At 47.5% G+C, this 19,718-nt stretch overlaps 1 protein-coding gene across 2 annotated transcripts in view; it reads left to right on the top strand.

Moving 5' to 3' along the window:
- Eipr1 (EARP complex and GARP complex interacting protein 1) overlaps positions 1–18,702 on the top strand; it is a 127,217-nt gene extending 108,515 nt beyond the window's left edge. For both annotated transcript variants that reach the window (XM_051144268.1, XM_051144277.1), the window contains 4 exons: positions 10,446–10,582; positions 13,882–14,049; positions 15,565–15,729; positions 18,123–18,702. In XM_051144268.1, the coding sequence (XP_051000225.1) occupies positions 10,446–10,582; positions 13,882–14,049; positions 15,565–15,729; positions 18,123–18,297 (645 nt within the window). In that variant the 3' untranslated portion in view covers positions 18,298–18,702. The remainder of the gene's footprint in view (positions 1–10,445; positions 10,583–13,881; positions 14,050–15,564; positions 15,730–18,122) is intronic.
- The last annotated feature ends 1,016 nt before the right edge of the window (positions 18,703–19,718 follow it).

Below are 19,718 nucleotides of genomic sequence, written 5' to 3' on the forward strand. Positions count from 1 at the left end.
TTTCTCCCTATTCTCTTCTTGTTCTTCTAGTAACCACCTATCTTCTTGCCTTGTTATTATTTGCACAGCTTTGTCTTTTCCAAAATGTCACAGAATTGAGACCTGACATATATGGTGTTCGACTCAGCTTCCCTCACTTTGCCAATGCATACAAGGTTCCCATGTCTTCTCATAGCCCAAATGCTACTTCTTAACCAAGTACTGACCATCTTGGGGATTGCCCTGTGGCTTAAGCCTGAGAATCTCAAGGAGCCTTGGATTCTAAAGGCTTGCTCATCCTGGTCTTCCTAGGTGCCTCTGTTTTCTATGTACATTGAGGTCCATGAACCAACTGAGGCACTATTTATCTAAGGCCTTGCATCTTGAACTCTACCCAGAGGGATCATGTGGCCTTCCACCAGGGAGGTGAGTAGGAAAAGTGGCTGCTCCTGTTTAGAGTTTATCTTCTGAGGTGTTTGGAGAGGTTACTATCTGAAAGTTTCCTGACTGGCTTGTATGTGTATTTTGTAGGGTATACGTAGGCTTCCTTAGGCATTTCTGGGTCTATTCTGCTGGTGTTTACTGCTGTGGCCTCTCTTTCTGTACATCTGAGATGATAAGGCCAAAAGAAAGCCTGGAAATAACTCAAGGCCCTTGTGGTCAGCCTCCTGCTCCCTCCTCCTGGAGTTGCCTTATATGTCCTGCAGGAGCTACAGTTGTGCTTCACTGAGCAGGGATAGTAGAGGAAAGAGTGCCCATTATCCCTTCTAGTCATAGATCCACTTCCCTCCTTTGGCGTCTTTCCTTCCTGCTTTGTGTTTGGAGACCTGGATGATAGGAGAATTGGTCATCTCTAATCAAGAAAAGCCTTAACACCCACACCTATGGAGTGGAATGCTGTGTATGTGTCTTTACTCAAGCAGTTCCAGGGAGATTGGGAGGAAGAAAACAAGCAGACAATGAGTAGTGGTGGCTGACTCCACAGTGAAGATGACAGGCATTGCTCTCTATGCATCTCTTGTGACCTGGGGCTAAGGTGAAACTGTAAGAGACGGCCACGTACCAGGCCTAGGTCAATGGATGTCAGAAGTGGTTCCTGGCAGCTTTGGAGAAGCATCATTTGATAGCTTTGTAGTGTGTAGCTACTTCTCACTGGTGTTTGACTACATTTAAATTGAGATGCAGGCCTCATGGCTATGTGTTCATTGACCCTCTGACTTGACAGATAAAAGCAGGAGGCTTAAAGAGAGCAAGGAGCCTTCTGAAAGGCACTTGATATGAGTGAGGGTTGCAGGACTGGCCTTCCTATTCCAGCAATGCAGATTCCCAAGGTCCTCACCTGTCCAGGACCTGTCTCCACCCTTCAAGATGGGAGGAATCTCAGTGACTGGCTCATGACTTCAGTTTGAGTGGCTTCAGTGACCAGTGACATTGTGCCCCGGGAGGGTGAGTTTGATTTTTGGCAAAAAGTTATTTGGAACAACATGCTGTAAACGAGATTGTTAATGAAGCTTGTTAAGCTGTTTGGTGGAAATGTGAAAAATAAATGAAAAACTGATTTTCTTGTGAGACTTGCATTCCAATGTGTTGTGAGTCTTGTCTGAATTATGAAAGTAAAGGTCGTCTTTAGAGCCTGGACTTGAAGTAGAGATCAGTGGACTTAGATTTAGGACAGCCGTACTGGGTTTAGTGAAACACCTGCAACTTGAGTGCCAGGGAGCTGGGGCAGGGGAGCATCAAGAGTTCATGGTCTGCTTGGTGCTCCAGATTCAGGGCTGAGCTTGTGCTTTATACGTGAAGCTATCTCCTTCTAAAAGCGACTATCAGGTGCAGAGTTTAGTAGGTGCTTACATATCTTGAGTAGCTATCTGTGTCTTTGGGTTTATAAATATTACAGATAACTCACTGATCCCCAGCCCTGGAGTCATGTGTCCAATAGGTGAGGGCTGGTGTCCCTGACTATAGGGAAATCTTCCTAGCAACGAGTAGATTTACATCTTTAGCACTATATTTACAGCACTATGTTTACTACTAATACTGGAGTTGCGGTGCAATCCTAGTTCTGAATGCCCACCTCTCCACATCCAGGTTCCTCTTACAGGAGACCTGCTGTAGAACCTGTGGTGCAATACCTAGATGTTGCCTTGGTCAAGGCTGAAGTGATGGAGGACAAGCAAGGGAACATAGGCTTTAGGATGAAGGCCTGTTTAATGCTGTTCTGTAACAAGATGAGCCTAGTCAGGTTGCCATGCTTGCTTGTATAAGCATCTTCATTATCTGCTAGAGATCATGGAATATAATAGCAGAGTTGTTTAAAGACAGAATTCCTCACTGTGGCATGGCTAGCACTTGCCACATACCTGATGGACAGAAGGGTAGGTGAGTGGGAGTTAGATGGCAGGCCCCTGAGAGGGAGGCTAGATAGATAGGTACGCATGGGTGCATAGATGCATGGGTGCATAGATGCATGGGTGCATAGATGCATGGGTGCATAGATGCATGGGTGCATAGATGCATGGGTGCATAGATGCATGGGTGGATGCCTGTAGGGGATGCTGTAGTACTCAGTGTCCAGACTGGATTATTTATAATGGCCACCAAAGATCCTGGAGCAGAGGCAGGAGCTAAAGAAGAAAGAAACTGAGGTACCAAAAAGCAGGTTGTATTTACTTCCTGATTAAATGATGTCCCAAAGTAAACAAATGATAATCAACATTCAAGCATGGAAGACATTGATATGTCCAAGGCCAGCTCTTGAGAGACCCACGCAGGAAGAGCTCAAGTTCAGGATTATCTTGGGCTACCTAGAGAGTCCCTATTTCAAAAAACAAAGTGAACTGGAGCCACACTGTAGACACAGTATAACTTAGTTGTTGCTGGCCTTACTTTTCTTTAAGTCTTAGTTGTTCCTCACAAAAGGTCCTTGTTCCTGGCTAAAGAATTGTCTATAACTAGAATGATCTCTTCAGAGGTCACTGGGGTCTAATTGGTATCACAAAAACTATCTTTGTGTGCTGGTCAATCTTGATAATGATTTGTAAGTTTGTATATGTGGCTTTCCAGGACCAAGGTGTTCTGTGTAACTAAGACTTTAGAACCATGTTTGGTATAAACTGAGTACGTGGACAAAATACAGAGTTCTACTCCCTTGTGTTATATGTATACCCTATGTATATTTTCTATTCAGGAAGATCCCCCTTCCTAGGAGGCCCCTCCAGATCCTCAAACCAGCCAACATAGTAAGTATAATTCAGAGAACAGGTGTTATATAGGTGACACCCTGGCCTCTGTGTCTACTGATGTGCAGTGTCACAAGTTGTGGTTCCCACACAAATATGGCAGGACCCCATCTGTACCTCTCCTCCAGGTCCTTGGTTGCATTAGCTTTCCCATTGCTGCCACAATCTGTTACAAACAATGAAGAAGGAAGGAAGACTTATTTTAATAGCTTGGTTTTGTTCCACCATGGCGGTGGCAGGGCAGAGCACTTCACATTCTGGTAAGAGCAGAGTGTTCACATCATAGTAGCCAGGAAGCACAGCAAAACAAAGAATTCAGAAAAGATGCAACCTTAAGAGGCACATCCCAATGACCTACTTCCTTTAACTAGGCACTACCTCCTAAGCTTTCCAGATCCTCCCAAAATATAGCACCACCAGTTGGGAACCAAACATTCAAAACATAAAGTCAAAAGGACACTTCTTATTTAAACCATAGCATTCTTCTCTTGGCCCCCAAAGGTCATGGCCGTCTTATAATACAAAATGACTTTAGCCCATTACTAAGAGTGCACAGTCTTAACAATGCAAACATTGTTCAAAAGCCCATGTTGATTCAAGGCCCCTCTTAGCTGTGTGCCCTTTAAATTCAAAAACAAATTAAACTACTTATTCCAATATACAGTGGCACCAAGTAACCACCCCTGTTCCAAAAGGGAGGAATAGGAAGACAGCAGTGAAAGATTGGACCAAAGCAAAACTGGAACTCAGCAGGGAAAATATTAAAATCTGTAGTTTCATGTCTGGCAGGCAGTACACAGCAGTGTGATATGAGGGCTGGAGGCCTTGGGCCACCCTGTGCTTATGGCCTAGCCAATTGCAGAGCACACAGCTTCTCTCCTGCTCTGTTCAGTGCCCGCTGCTTTCCTTTGTAGATGTTCTGTGTGCTTCTCATCCCAACATATTGGTATCTCTAATGAAGCTTTGGTTTCACCCTCATGGCTCCACACTACTCTCTCAGGAACCTTGCCCTTGGGGACACTGCCCTCCCACACACTACCTAGCCTCCCAGTCTTTTCTTTCAGATCTTGGTGGAAGCTTCCATGATCCTGCAGCTCTTGTATTCTGCATCCCTGTAAAATTAGCATCATGTGGATGATGCCAGGGTCTGTTGCCAGCTTGAGTGGCAGCCAGGTCTTCTTGGAGTGGTAGCAGCCTCTGAATGCCTGGGTGGTCTAACACAGCAAAAAGGAATCCTACAGGAATAATTCTTGGGCAGCCTCTGTAAGAAGGGCATCCTGGGGTGCTTTGTCTCAAGGGAAAATTTTTTTCAGTGGTTTGTTCTTTCATTCTTGTGGGCCCATGGGATCTGGCCACTTTCTATGATGCCCTCAAGGAGGCTTCCTTTTGTCCCATTGAAAAGCAAGACCTTTCTAGTAACTTAGTCTTCTTAGTGTTTGTGTCAGTTTGTCCACAGTTTTCAGTATGCTTGTTTTCTAGCCAAAGTGCATGTTTTTCAGGCCTTTCTGCTGTGTTTTTACTTCTGATTCTCACTGTAAATCTGGTTATAAGCAGTCAACAGTGGCCCGGCCACAGCCTTGAGGTTTCTTCCTGCGGGTTAGTCTACCCTCTTTAAACCTAGGCCCTCAAATGAGCTCTACTCCCACTCTCTCCAGTCTTCATTGCCTTTGCTCTGACCTCATCCCCAGGGCAGCTCAGAGCTCTTGAAACATCCACATACTGTGTACTGAGTCATGATAAAATTGAAGAAAAACATTCAGTGCAGCCACCATGTACCAGACAATTGCAATGTTGCATTTTATTTGATTCTTGTACCCAGGCCTATAAGGACGGTCTCCACTGTGCGCCTGAATTACATTAGAGGATGCTACTCTTCCTGAGACTCAGTGACCTGCCTAGGGTAACCCTTAGAAGCTGGCAGAGCCACACCACCCCTGGAGTAGAGTTCCTAGCTGGAGATAGGGACTGGGGGTGCTGTAGTTAGTACTTCCAGATGGTATTGCAAGATGGCAGGCTGCATTAGGCTGCAAGTGCAAGACTGGGCTCAAGGAAAAAAGGAGTTGGACAGTCCAATGCAAGAATCAAGAAGATGAAACAGTTCCAAGGTTGATTGGTTCAGTTTTCAACAGCATGAAGGTCTCTTATCCCATATCCTTCTGCTCAGCCATAGCTACATATCACTGCTGTGTGTCATCATGCTGGCAAGACAGCTGCAGCTGTTCCAGCCGTCACATCAAGATCCCCATAGCACCACCAAAGAGACACCTCTGTCCAGGTGTCAGACACAATGTCATGTCATACCTAAACTAGTCACTGGCTTCAAACAGTCTCAGGCCCAAGGCTGGGAAGGGACTCTGGGTAGGGTGGTCAGACCTATCGCATAAGCTGCTTCTGCCTTGCCCTTCACACAGCCTCCATGGGTCACTTCCTGCCACTGTAGGCACTCCAGCCCTGTCTCCTCTTCTTCAAGGATGTGGGATGGGGCACTTATGTCTCTGCAGGGCAACCATGAACGAGTGCTTTTCTTGGCTGCTTTCTGGTCATAGTGGTAAAAGTGCAGGTCTATCTTTGCAACTCTGACATCGAGGCTCTTCTGAAATATACCCGTGCAAGGCTCAAGAAGGATGCAGGTCACCATGCTTTGTTTGCTGGAAGTTGTTTCCTTTTGTTTGTGTCCTGGTTTTAGTGATATTTCATCTGAAAACATTTATTAGATGCCTTTAATCATCCTTTTTGGACTAGGAAGCCCTGAATATTTCCGAGTGCTGAAAACATGACAATGTTTGTCATAGCCTGTGGGGTTCTTGCTGAGCTGTCTCCATGCGTCAGGAAAACAGGTGTGACAGCCATCCTTGTAGCATGTGCTGCTGCCCTGAGTGGGTCATTTCTAAGGGTTATCTTCTCTTTTCCTTAGGAGTTGGTACACTAGCCTGATCAGGGGTCAGGTCCTGGTTCTGCCTCAACTGGCCACTTGGCCATGTGTGAGTTCCCACCCCATCTGAGGTCTAGTCTTCCTATCTTTGAAAAAAAGGGAGGCCATATGGAGTCTCTAAGCTTGAAGTTCTTTTTCATTCTGTCTCCCCTTGACCTCTGAACTTCTTGATACCTCAGCTTAGGACCTCTACTGTTGTCTTACACCTGGCTACAACCTTGTTTGTCTCATACAGCCAACACTGATACATGTGAGTGTTATATACCACTTGAGACCTGGATGTGGTCATATGGATTCACATGAACTATCCCTGGACCTGTGGGCTAGTGACTGACAGGAGGTTTGCCTGGGGAGACTGCTTCCAAGCTCAGCAACATGGCTTTTGGAGGATGCAGCTCCTGCTAGCTGAGCTTTTTCAGAATGTCCCTGAGGTAGGGTTTGTTAGGGGTCTGTTGCCCAGGAAAGTGAGTTGCTGAGGCCACTTCTGACTGTCTCAGTTGTGACTGGCCATAGGCATTTTGTCTTCATCCCCCAAGGAGACAGTTCATCTTCTTATAGCTTGGTTTCCTGTCCACATTGAGGGGATCCTGGTTGCTACCCTTTCTGCCTGCCATGGTCTTCACACCTCCACCCCTGCTCCCATCTCCTGCCCCTCTGCCTGCCTTGGTTTCCTTTCCTTCTGCTTTGTTCCTGTTCTCGCCTCATTCCTGTGTTTCTCAGATTCAGTTATGGCTACCCCTCAGGAAACTGCCCTCCTTCCCACAGCTGGGGAGATCTTGGAAACTTATACTGCCATTGCTTACTGGGCCACACCACACATTTGCTAGGTTTCTTTATTACCCTGTGGTTTGAATTGTCAAGACAGCCATGGCTTCCTCATCTGTGTCATGTGACTATGGTCATATAATCAGGAAATAAACTGGTAGTCAGCTCTGCGTGCCTTGCCTGCCTCTGTAGTTGGGCTCTGTCCTGAGCCTTTGCTTTCTGGCAAACACGGAGTGTGAGGAGACAGCTCTTGCGTAGCAGGAGGCACTTGCTGTTTGGCCATGTGGTTAATTGGTGGTTGGTTGATGACTTACTAACTAATAGACTGTTGGTTCAGAAGTGTAGAACTGCCCACAGGTGTGGAGTTAGCAGGGCAAGCAGGCTGTGCTTGCTGGGCTTTGCCACAGGGTCCTCCTGGATTGGGGTGGGCATCGTGAGGTTTCAGGGGGGTGTCATCCTTCCTGGCATGGTGCCAGGTGTACTCCCATTCAGCTTCACCAGTAAGCTTGCTCTTTCCCCTCTTGAACCTGTAACTTTGAAAGACATGAGCTGGAGCTGCAGAGATGACTCAGCGGTGTAGAGGACTAGCTTCCAGAGGACTCAGGTTTGAGTCTCAGCACCCTAATGATGGTTTACAACCATTTGTAACTCCAGTCCCAGGAGATTCAATGCTCTCTTTAGGACTCTGGGGTACCAGGCACATTTGTGGTGCACAGGCATCAATGTGGGCAAACACTCTTACACATAAAATAAAAATAAATCTTAAAACATCTGGTATGACCTTATGCTCTCACTTTTCTTAAGACTTGAACAGTGAATGAGTATGCTTAATGGAAAATTGATGAGAACCCAGTGTTGAATTATAAAAATGTTCCTGCTTATTGAGCTTGTGTGTTTTAGTGTAGTCTCTGTCACCAGCGAGTTGTCATTAACCAGAACACTGTGTTTTCAAGAGACTAGACTTAGCGAGTTTGTGCAAACCTTGAGAAGATACTGTGGGAAGATGTTTTCGTTCACACTGGGTGTTTGAATATTAAGATATTAACCCTAAGTTGTCAGCATTAACACCCAGACTAGCCATTCTGCATCCTTATTGTGGTAGTACACAAGTGGGTGTTAGCGCAGTAAGTGCATTGTGTGTGTAGACTTTGTTTCGGATCTGGATGAGCATTGTTGTTGCCTTTCCCCTTTAGTAACTGCTTCCACCATGGCTGCCAGCCTTCCTGTGTCTCAGAGGCCAGGTGCCATGTGTGCTCCCTGCTGCCATTCTCTCTCTCCTCTCCTCCTATGCAGCATCACAGCAGCTTCCTCAGACCTCAGTGTGCTCTTCACTTGCTCTACAATGTCCCCTTGTAACTCGGTCAGGACCTCAGCCTTCCTTCTGTGTGCTTTGTTGTTGTTGTTGATTGCAATCCTGGGGCTAGAACTGGGCCTCGTGTCTGCCAGGCAAGCAGTGCTCTGCCACTGAGCCACATGTTCAGCCTTCCTCAAGCCCCTGTCCTGAATGTTTGAAAGCAGCCCACCCACCCCTGTGCTATCTGAAAGGAACTGTACCCTGGGAGCAGAACTGAGCACCCCATTCTGTGAGAACAAGGAAAAACAAGGGAATGTGAACTAGAGAGAGCAGAGGGCACCAGTCTCATAGTGGAACACCCCTCTTTGGCCTACCCCACCCCCGGCCCCCTTTTGACCATCCCTAGTGGGCTATGCTGTCCATTACCTTTCTGTGGGAGTTCTAAGGTGAGTCCTGAAAGTTGGCTTTTACCTGGCCAGCTTTGGCCTGTCTGTGCTCTGGGCATCATTCCTTCTGCCTTGGGCTTTGAGAAAACTGGGCTGGGTAAGATAAAGGACTTCATTCCCTTCTCTGAGTAATGCTATTTCTCTATCCCAGAAAAATCACACCCCCTCTGCAAGACCTGTGCTCCTATCTGACTCATCAGTGTGCTGTTTGGATGAGGAGCCCAACTCTGAAAATCCACAGACCTCACTGTCACAGGCCTGACCTTTCACACTTCTGCTCTGAGCAGAAGGCATTCACCCTGTTCCATGGGGGGTGGGGGTGGGGGCACTGCGGCAGTTATGCAGCAGGCAGCAGGGCAGAGAGATTTACATTGTGAGCTATGTGCTGAAGAAGTGCTGCTTGTGCTTTCCTTGGCTCATAGTCTCCCTGAAGGGGATGATGGATGCTTTCCTCGAAATGCCTGGGGAAGAGGAATAGGAAGTGTATCCTCTTAGCCACTTTGGACACATTGTCTAGGCACCCAAGACCATTCCTATGAATTCTGTGGGACAGTTTGGCCCACCATCCTCTTCCCTTCCAGGACCTCCTGTGTCCCACCTGCCTATGACCTTTTCTCATGCACACTCTGCTGGGTGATGTCTTCTAGAATATCTGGTCTCAAGAAGTGAGAGCTGCAGTTGTTATAATGGCCCCACCAGACGGGCCCTTACCTCTGTGCACCTGTGTCCGTGTGGGTCTCTACTGTCCAGTCAGCTTTTTCAAAGCAATGTAGAGATCTTATAACTCCAGCCTCAAAACACTTCCATGCTGATGGCCTCCAGTGGTGAGAGGAAGGTCTCAGCTTCAGATGAGGATAGCTTCTCACTCTCTCCCCAGAAGCCCTGATGACTCTTCCATCATATGCTCTCACGGCTTTGCTTCCTAGTGCTGTGATTCAGGCCCATGTTTCTCTCGTGGTTGGAGGGCACATTAATACCAAGTCCTGCCACAGGATACTCTGCCTCACCTGCAATCCCAGAAGGCCTTCCTAACCCGACTGTTCCCGACTGCTGAGGATTGGCCAGGCTCTCTCAGCGTGGCTGGTCACACAGCCTTTCAGGGGGCTCTGAGGAGCATGGTTTGAAGGTTTAAATGAAGTGACCGATAGTGGGTTTGGGATGTTGGCGAAGGATGAGAGGTGGTACTTAAGCCAATCAGATGAATGGAGCTTCAAATAGAAGAGGGAAAGGCTTGTGGGCCTTTGCCAGAAGATCCCCAGCAGGGGCAAAATGGGGTAAATATCTTTACCAACCTTGGAGCCAAGGCTTGCTTTTTCTCAGCACACCAAAAGGCAGCTTTGTGGCCTCACCAGTCTGTGGAGATTGTGAGGATCCTGCGATCCTCATGATAAAGGGGAAAGAGGTTGTGTATTGGGAGCAGCGTTTGATTAAAGAACATGTGTCGTTCCGGAAGGAGCTGGCCATGGGGACTTGGTTTTTCTCCGTCTCTGGGAAAGCCAGATGTTTGCGTTATTCCATATTGTTCTCTTCAAGTTTGAGCTGATTGTCTCTAATCACACACTCGAAGCAAGCCCTCCATAATAGGGGCTATTAATGTGCCTTCTATTTTTTGCTGTGCTCGCTTTTATTTTATTTTATTTTTCCAATAAGGTTCAGACGGCCTTGCCTTTTAAGGGAAGGAAACAAAGACTGAACCTCCTAATTGTTCTAATTATTCCCATAAAATCCTGAGAATCTTATAAAGGCTTACATTTTTCTTCTCTCCCTTGAACAATACCCATCATACCCAGCTGGCCAGCTCAGCAGCCCTGGAAGGAAGGGGGCAGCTGAAGTTCACTGCAGGGCGGTGGAGCCCACACCACAACTGTACTCAGGTGGCCACAGCAAGTGACACCACCCTTCGAGGATGGGACACACGGAGCATGAGGTCAGTGAAGTGCCCACACCTTGGATCCTTGCTCTTCTCCCTTCCCTTCCTCATCTTCTGAAGGAGCTGATTGAAAGCCAGACGCCCTGAGGATGAGTGGCTTACTGTCTTCGTCTCATTTCTGTGGGAATTATCTTCACCCTAAATTAAGTTGGCAGGTCCGTTCCATTGCAGGGAGCTGCCACATTACTGGCTTTGTGGTGTCCCTTAGCTTCTCCTGTGTCAAAGGCAGTATAGAAGGAAACCCAGGCCAGGGCTTTGTGGTGCCTCACAAGCCCCATGGCGACACAGATGCTCCATCTCTGTGATTAGCGCTGCAGGCTGGCACTTTTAGTCCCCAGCCTCTACCCCCCTTGTGGAGTTGTCTGGCCAATTCTGTGCTTTCAAGAGCCATACCTATTGGGCAATCATATTTTGTCATTTAAGTAATTATACGCAACAACCAGCAGTTCTAATGGAACAAACAAGAGCGATTTTTCTGTTCCAGTTGTGATTTTGATAGGCAGAGGAGTGATGGTGGGATGTCTGTTGCCATGGCAACAGGAGCCTGCACAGGCTTCTTTAAGATGCAGTTTATCCCCTTAGCACACCATCATTTATCACTGAGCTGAAGAGACGGATGTCATGTAATAACGTGAGTTTCTTCCACGGTGGGGGAACACCTTTAATTTTAGTTCCGAGGCCCCCTTTAAAATCCAGGCCTGATAAATAACCAGTCGGCACTCCTCCCCTGTGCATATCTGCACAAAGGAGTGATTTGGCTTCCTGATCAAGCTGGAGGCCGTAGACTCAAACCGTGATGGATATCCCACACAGCCCACTTCTCCTTGTCCACTGGGCCTCTCTCCTTGCGGCTCTTTGAAGAATGTGAAGGCGAGAAGCTCAAAGACCGGCTCACACACCAAAACACAAGAAGCACACAGTGTTGGCTGGCAACTCCCACAGTGACCTTGTTGTGCCCTGGTTGTGTCTGTGACAAGGCACCAACTTGCAAGGGAAGTGTCACCACAACGGAGAGCCGTTGCTCCTCCCATTGATGAGTGATTCCTTTGGCAGCAGCTTTTTCCTTTTCTTTTCTTTTCTTTCTTTCTTTCTTTTTTTTTTTTTTTTTTTTTTTTGTCTAGCCAGGATGCCTGTACTGTTTCTTCTAGTGTGTATTAAAGTTATGCTGCCAGAAACTGAATCAAGCCTCAGTGGGAGCACAGTACACTTGTGATTGCCCATGACCCCCCAGAATATTCCACATTTTTTATTTTACAGCTTTCCTTGTTTCACACAAGAGTTCTTAAGGATTGGCTGGCTCTGATTTTGGGGGGTTGGGATACTAGACTATTTAAAAAAACAACTGCAGTATATCTGAGCCAGCTGAAGATGTAAAATGCCAGGCTGGGGAGATACTTCCATGGGTAAAAACCCTTGCTCCATGATCCTGACAACCCAAGTACACATCCCCAGGACTCACATAAAAGCCAGACAGGAGGTTCTGTACTCCCAGCACACCCTGCTGTTAGCGAGTGATGGAAGGCAGAGGCTAAGGCTTTCCAGAAACTTAAGAATGGATTCCAGTTTATATAGCAGCAAAAAGGCCCTGTTTCAGAATTTAAAGTGGAAAGACAGGACAGATGCCTGAAGGTTGTCCTCTGACGTCACTCCGCACATAGGCACCTGCGCTCATGTACACGAGTACACGTGTGCACACATCTCACACCTGCACACATTAATTCAAATGCCACAGACTGGCGAATGCAGCTAGAGGAGAAGGAAAGGCATTGGGGTGATGTGTGTTGCCGGGCAGAAGACTATGATAGGCTTCTGCTGTGTGAAAGACAAGTAAGACTTCCACCTTGTTTCCCAAACCTCACGGAGGCCATAGCAAGTGAGGAAGCCAACAATGGCACTGGAGGCGGGAGTTCCCCTCTAGGAAGAGGAGGCAGTGAAGTGTGGATAGGAATGTCACAAGAGGGCTGTACCTGACGCAGCACCAACTGTGCCTGTTGTCCACCCGCACTGGGTAACCTGACAGGGTACATAGCATTAGAAAGACAATAATCACCAGAATTTGTGGGTTTCAGACCTTGTGAGGAACAGCCAGAGAAGCAAGGCTAGGGTGGGGCAGTGGGGAGAGGAAACGAAGGGAGAGAAGAGAGAGAGAGACAATATGAATATATACAGGTGCACGTGTGTGAGCAGTACGTATGTATGTGAAGAATGTGCGTAGGTGTTTGTGTGTAACGAGCATGTGCACTGTAACCCTCCATATGGCTAATTTCAAACACCCCTTTTCCATACCCTGAGAACTAGTTGAGGGCGGGAACAGACACGCAGTAAGTCCAGCAAAGCAAACCCCATCTCTTTCATCTTTCTTGTAGGTTTTCCACATTTTTTATTTGTTCTCTTTTCTTTCTTTCTTTCTATCTACACATATCTGCTAATAACAGCAGCAAAATAAGCAAGATGAGACTTGATAGCCTATGACCATACAGTCGGGGACAAGGTTCCCCTGGGTCATAGACCTAGGGGAGGGGAACAGGGTGAAAGCGGGAGGGAGGGAGGAACGGGAAGATATAAATGATGGAATAACAATTGAGATGTAATCTGAATAAATTAATAAAAATTTAAAAACAAAACAAAACAAAACAAACAAACAAACACACCCAGCAACATACCACCCATTGGTGTCGTCTTTTCCTCTGTCTTTCTCATTCTGTGATACAAAGCTGCCAGGGTCCTCCCACATCTGGCCCAGCTTCCGTGTGGCTGTCACTATCCTTCTGTCCTCTTCCACTCTCAAGATACCAGTTATATTTTTTAAAGCTTTAAAAAACTATTACATTCATTATATAATATTATACATTATTTAGAGTGGGGGATGGGGTAGGCTGTGTGTGGAAAGCATAGGACAATTAGAAGGAATTGGATCTCTCCTTCCATAGTCTGGGGCCCTGGAATCAAACTCAGGTGATCAAGCTCGGTGGCGGGCACTTTTACCCACTGTGGCATCCCAGTGGCCCACAAAAATAATATTTTTGAGACCTACAAGCCATTGTCCATTTGTCCAATTGGCCCAGAGAACCACACATATAACCCTGGGATGCCAGCACTGTTTCTACCCTGAGTGGTTTCTGCAGGGGGAGGAATGTCATGAGCCCAGGCACCCAGGCTGGGATTCCCTCTGCTCAGCTGCCAACAGGGGCATGGGCCAGCTCTTCCTTCAGTGGGGGCTTAGGCAGAGCCCTGGAAAAGTAAAGTGGCTTCCAAGGCCCAGTCATTCCCCACATGTGCTGCCCTTCTCCCTCCAGCCAGATATACTGCATAGAGAACGCTCATGGGCAGCTGGTGCGCGACCTCGACTTCAACCCCAACAAGCAGTATTACCTCGCCAGCTGTGGAGACGACTGCAAGGTGAAGTTCTGGGACACACGGAATGTCACCGAGCCCGTGAAGACCCTGGAGGAGCACTCCCACTGGTACAGAAGCTCATTTGCATGCTGCTTTAGGGAAGAGGGGATTATGTAATTTATTTTGCTAATTACTTTACCATTTGGAAAAGCACAAACCAGCTTAGTTTGTGCTGCTGTGAATCATTCAATCAGCCCGGTTTTATTCTTCCTAAAGAAACACTAATTCCAAATGTGAATGTTTGTGATTTATAAGTATAGGAAAAAAAAAGAAAAACACCAGATTCAGTTCCTCTTTAAACTGCGCCGGTTCAAGTGTGGAAAAGTAAATGTGCGCAGATGTTCACACAGCATTGTTTGCCACGCATGGAACCTGGAAGCGACCCAAATGTCCATCAGTAGGGGATTGGTTAGGTAAATTTGGTGACATCCGTGCAAGGGAGATTATGCAGCTGCCAGAAGGAATGAGGCATATCTGTGTGTGTGGCTGTGGAAGGCCGCCCAACCCCATCCATCCTCTCCAAATATTGTCTGGATGTGCACCATATGCTGAGAGAGAAAAAGTGAGGTGCAGACTGGTATATACGGCATGAAACCGTGTTTTTATCCCAACAAAGCTTATATGTGCTCACGTGTTTGTGTGTATGAGTGTGTAATGTGTGTGTGTGTATAGGAAATGTGTGAGTGGGTTGTGTATATGAGTGTATGTATAAGAAGTGTGTGAATGGATATGCGTGTATAATAGGAAATGTGTGTTCATGTGTTGGAAGTGTGTGTGTGTAGGAAACATGAGTGTATATACATATGCTATGTAGTGTGTACGTGTGTGTGCAGGAAATGTATTTATGTCTGTGTGTCTGTGTATAGGAAAGTCTGGCTGAGAGAGCTTCTTTCCTGAGAACTCCTCACCAGGTAAGGAAGTCCCTCCAGGGCTTTTCCTTCCTAAGCTCATGTCTGGCTTTGTGAATTTCTTACCAGAAGTGTTGCTATGTGTGCAAAGCCCCAGGGTCCTCCTGTGCTGTTCTGATGAACTGGATGAATGGCTGTAATTTGCTGCAGCCCGAGCAGAAAGCTTAGCTGTGCCCACTGTGCTGAACACAGCTTTGCGTGTGAGGCCCGCTGCACTCTCCAACTAGGCACTAGAGTCTTCTGTGGTTTTAGCAGGATCAGGAGGTCAAATTCAGCAGGGCCCCTGGCCACTGTGAAGTGGAATGGCCCCAGTATCAGACCTGCGACTTGGGGGATGCTCAGGCCATTGTGTTATCCTGTGGCATTACCTGGCTGCAAAGACATGTAGGACTTTGTTAGATGTTCCAGGTTGTAGCTAATCCATGTGTTGCTTCAAGGGGGGTGATATGCTGAGTGACAAGCCTCCCTCTGCAGGTGCAAGCTGACATTTAGTCTTCTGGTCTTGTTTGATAGGTCCTAAAAGAATATTTTGGAGCAGCACATGGTAGGCTTTAACTCCTCAAAAACATATGTGGTGTTGATTACATTACCATACCTAGTGCATCCCTGTCCAGTAAGGTCAGGGACATCCATATGTGTTCACTCAAAATTGTGCATCTGCCATGACCATTTCAGGGTGTGGAGCGTCCGCTACAACCACTCTCACGACCAGCTGGTCCTTACTGGCAGCAGCGACAGCAGAGTCATCCTGTCCAACATGGTATCTATCTCCTCAGAACCCTTTGGCCACCTAGTGGACGATGATGATGTCAGTGACCCAGAGGAGCACCATGCTGAGAAGTAAGGGATACAGCTTTGAGTGACTCTGGGCAGGAGTGCTCTATGATCACAGATGGCATCTAGTGCCAGGCGGTTTCTGTGTGTGATAAGGATGACGTCCCCTTCCTCCCTGCAGTTAGTTACAGACTGCAGATCTGAAAGTCATTAGTTGTGAGGTAAGGAGCAGTGCAGTTATAAGGTGTCTTTCTACATGGGTTGCGCCTGGATCTGGATTCTCTACTGTCTTGCTGAATGCCACATGACAATTCTGAAAGACTGTTGTCTCCAGATTTGAACCCTGGTAACAATATGATTGATACTCCATGGGCCTTGTCACTCCCTGTGCAGCTATCTAAGTGGGTAGTTCATCAGCATTGACCATTTCTTTGTTGCCCTCAGCTTGTTAATATGGCTCTTAGTCCTGTTCAGTGAGTCGGTGAGGCCTTCTCAGACTGGAGATGCTGCACAGAATGTCCTGGTATACATATCCTGGTCAAACCATTGTGGTTTAGTGTCTTCTAAAAGCCCTTTCTCATGTATCTCTTCCCCATGCTATTGTATTTATGACTGGGAGATGACTTTGATTGCACCCTCTACTTGTCAGGGCTTCTGTCTCTGGGACACAGAGGACTCCGAGGTTACCCTGTTAGCTGATGATCATAGAGTTCTTGCCTGGGCTCTCAGTGCAGGTCAGCATGGGTGCTCTCATTATTATTATTTTTTTAATTTTTTATTATTAATTTATTCTTGTTACATCTCAATGGTTATCCCATCCCTTGTATCTTCCCATTCTTCCCTCCCTCCCCTTTTCCCCTTATTCCCCTCCCCTGTGATTGTGACTGAGGGGGATTACCTCCCCCTGTATATGCTCATAGGGGGTGCTCTCATTATGTTGTGAGAGAAAAGCCGCAGGGCCCATGGCTTGCTTTGTGGGGCCCACACTGGAGAGAGATGCTCTTGTCCTCTACAGTGCTTTCACCATGCTCCTGAGTGTCAGTGGCCTCCTGCAAGGCACACCCCAGAAATTCATGCCCAGATTACAGAGAAAGGAGGCTCCAGAGTGAAAGGCAACACATTGGACAGCTAGAGAGCCAGAGCACACTGCAGGCCTCCGCACTGGCCTGTGTCTGCATACATTCCTTTGTTCACTTGAGTCTGGCTAGTCACGTTAGGAGGGGACACCTCTGTGGCTCTGCTGCAGGCTTGTCCCTCCACTGTCACTTTCCTGTTGGTGCACTGCTGAGCACAGGTGCAGAGCCTCCAGCTGTTCTTCCCCGGTGCCATGTAGACTTGGCTTCTGCTGAGGAGGAGGAGGCTGCCTCTCACCCGCTCCCTGCCAGGGGAAAAACCGACTTATTCCCTTAGTCTGCTGAGTGATTAATGTGTGTGCTGCCCCCCATGTGGGAAGCATTAAGGAAGCAGGGGAGGGATTGTGGCTGGCAGACTGTCCTGATGACTTCCTGCCATGCTGTTGCCACTGAATTCAGGAAAATGGGATTCCCTGTGGAGACTCTTCCTGATATTTGTCACAAACTATTCTTTGACCACTGGCAAGTCCACTTGCTGGGAAAGTGGGGGCTTCGTGATACCCTAGAACCCAGGTAAAATTCAAGGGTGGGTGGAGGACTTTAAGACCTCCAGCTGTCTCATGGGGAAAGGAAACATTTTGTGCAGGCACGCAGGACACCCAGACTACATTCAATGCCTGGAGGTCATTCTGTGAAATGGGGAGAAAGCGCCATAGTGGCCTGCCTTCTGAGAATTTGCCTGTGTGTGTGGAACAGTCTTGGGCTGCACTTTCCAGACAGAAAGCCCTGGGGTTTCAGACCTCCTGATTCAGGGCTAGGAGGCCTGCACCTTGGGAATGCATACCTCCATGGATTCTTTATGAGGACCATTTGGGCTAATGTTTGAGGATGTAGGGAGAGGTTATTGCCTCACCCAATATCAAGCCCAGGTAGGCTACATACCTGAACAAAACCTTCCTCTTGGTGCCTTGAGCAGGCTCAGCTGAGATCCTGGACAGGGCCTTTTGTAGGCAGACTGGCTACTCTGTGCAGCAGAGAGCTAGTTGGCTGCTTCCAGAGTCCTTTGGGCTCACATGCTAGCAGCTTTGCTGTTATACTCTACTAAGCAGAGTGTATCAGTCTGTAAACAGGGCTTTCATAATCTAGACAGATGATCACCTCATAAACCCAAGGATGGGAGAAAAGGCATCGCCAGGCATTCATGATATCTATAATCCACAGGTTGCACCCTGTCCTCACAGCTGACATGAGGGCTGCCGAGTTTCAGTATGCTGGCCCCACACAAGCTGCATGTGGTTCTTGCCACGCCCCATGTCAGTCCTCACCCCCCGCCGCCACTCTCACATCCTCTGTGCCTCACTTGAGTCTCTGTCTCTTGGGCTGTAGGAGTAAGGAACCCCTGCAGGACAACGTTATCGCCACCTATGAGGAACATGAGGACAGCGTGTATGCTGTGGATTGGGCCTCAGCTGACCCATGGCTGTTTGCTTCTCTGAGTTACGACGGGAGATTAGTTATCAACAGAGTCCCCAGGGCACTGAAGTACCACATACTGCTCTAGTGGCCCGTGGCACTGCTGGTTGGTACTTGGCAGATTCTCAGAAATCTGCAGCTACGAGGTAATTCCCTTTGCAGATAGATCCCTCCGTGGGAGAATCAACGTTGCTTCTGCAGGAGCTCTAAAGGACGCGGAGCTTCAGGCAGCAGCTCATCTGAAGCTGTCAGCACACTGCCCAGCATGGGAGGGAGCCATTCTGGACACAGCTGGGGTTCCTGTGTGAATTGATGGCTGCCCTGTCTCTGCTCTGCTCCGCTCTGTTTCTGGTTTTTGTTCTAAGGGTTTTGGGAAATTCACTTTTCACCAATGTATTTTCACCTTGCTGTCTTCATGAGATTACAAACTGAAATAAAGCAAGTGGAGTGCACACAGCCTCCTCTTTTCAGACTCTCTTCTTCCCTGAGGAAAGCACGTGGCTCTTTGTTTGTTTCTCTAACACAAACTGGAAAGAATGAGTGCCTTGGACAGGTGTGTCCTCCCCACAGTGCCATCCCTCAGGCGGGCCCCTTCTCGACTATTGTCCCCCAGTATGATGAGTGCTCAGCCTTGGGAGCCTGGCCTATTGGTGGTTCACTGTAGGGTCTTAGTTAGGGTTACTATTGCTGGGATGAAATACCAAGACCAAAAAGCAAGGTGGGGTGAAAAGCAATTATTTGGCTTACACTTCCACATTGTACTTTTATCATTGGAAGAAGTCAGCATAGGAGCTCAAAACAAGGCAGGAACCTGGAGGCCAGAGTTGATGCAGAGGCTTTGGAGGAGTGTTGCTTACTGCCTTGCTCAGACTGCATTCTAATAGTACTAAGGACCACCAGCCCAGGGATGACACCACCCACAATGGGCTGGGCCCTTCCCATCAATCACTAATTAAGAAAATGCCCTACAGCCCAATGTCATGGAGACATTTCTTTCTTTCTTTCTTTCTTTCTTTCTTTCTTTCTTTCTTTCTTTCTTTCTTTTCTTCTTTCTTTTCTTTTTTTCTTTTCTTAGTCTTTCTTCTTCTTTCTTTCTTTCTTTCTTTCTTTTTTTAAAAAGATTTTATTTATTACGTGTACAGTTCTCTGCCTACATGTGCACCTGCAGGCCAGAAGAGGGCACCAGATCTCATTATGGATGGTTGTGAGCCACCATGTGGTTGCTGGGAGTTGAACTCAGGACCTCTGGAAGAGCAGCCGGTGCTCTTAACCTCTGAACCACTTGATGTTCCCTCCTCTCAGATGACTCTAGCTTGTGTCAAGTTGACATAAACCTGTCCAGCACATATAGTGAAGTTCTCACTCAGCCAGAGGAACATCCTTCCTTGTATTTGTAGAACCAAACTGTGAACAGCTAGCTTTTTACTGATCTCTGACATGACAAAAGTAAGGCATGGGTAGAGTCGCCATGGGCGACCAGCAGCACATTCCACAGGGAGGCCTGGACAC

The sequence above is a fragment of the Acomys russatus genome, chromosome 1 (genome assembly GCF_903995435.1).
Source record: "Acomys russatus chromosome 1, mAcoRus1.1, whole genome shotgun sequence".
Lineage (NCBI taxonomy): Eukaryota > Metazoa > Chordata > Mammalia > Rodentia > Muridae > Acomys > Acomys russatus.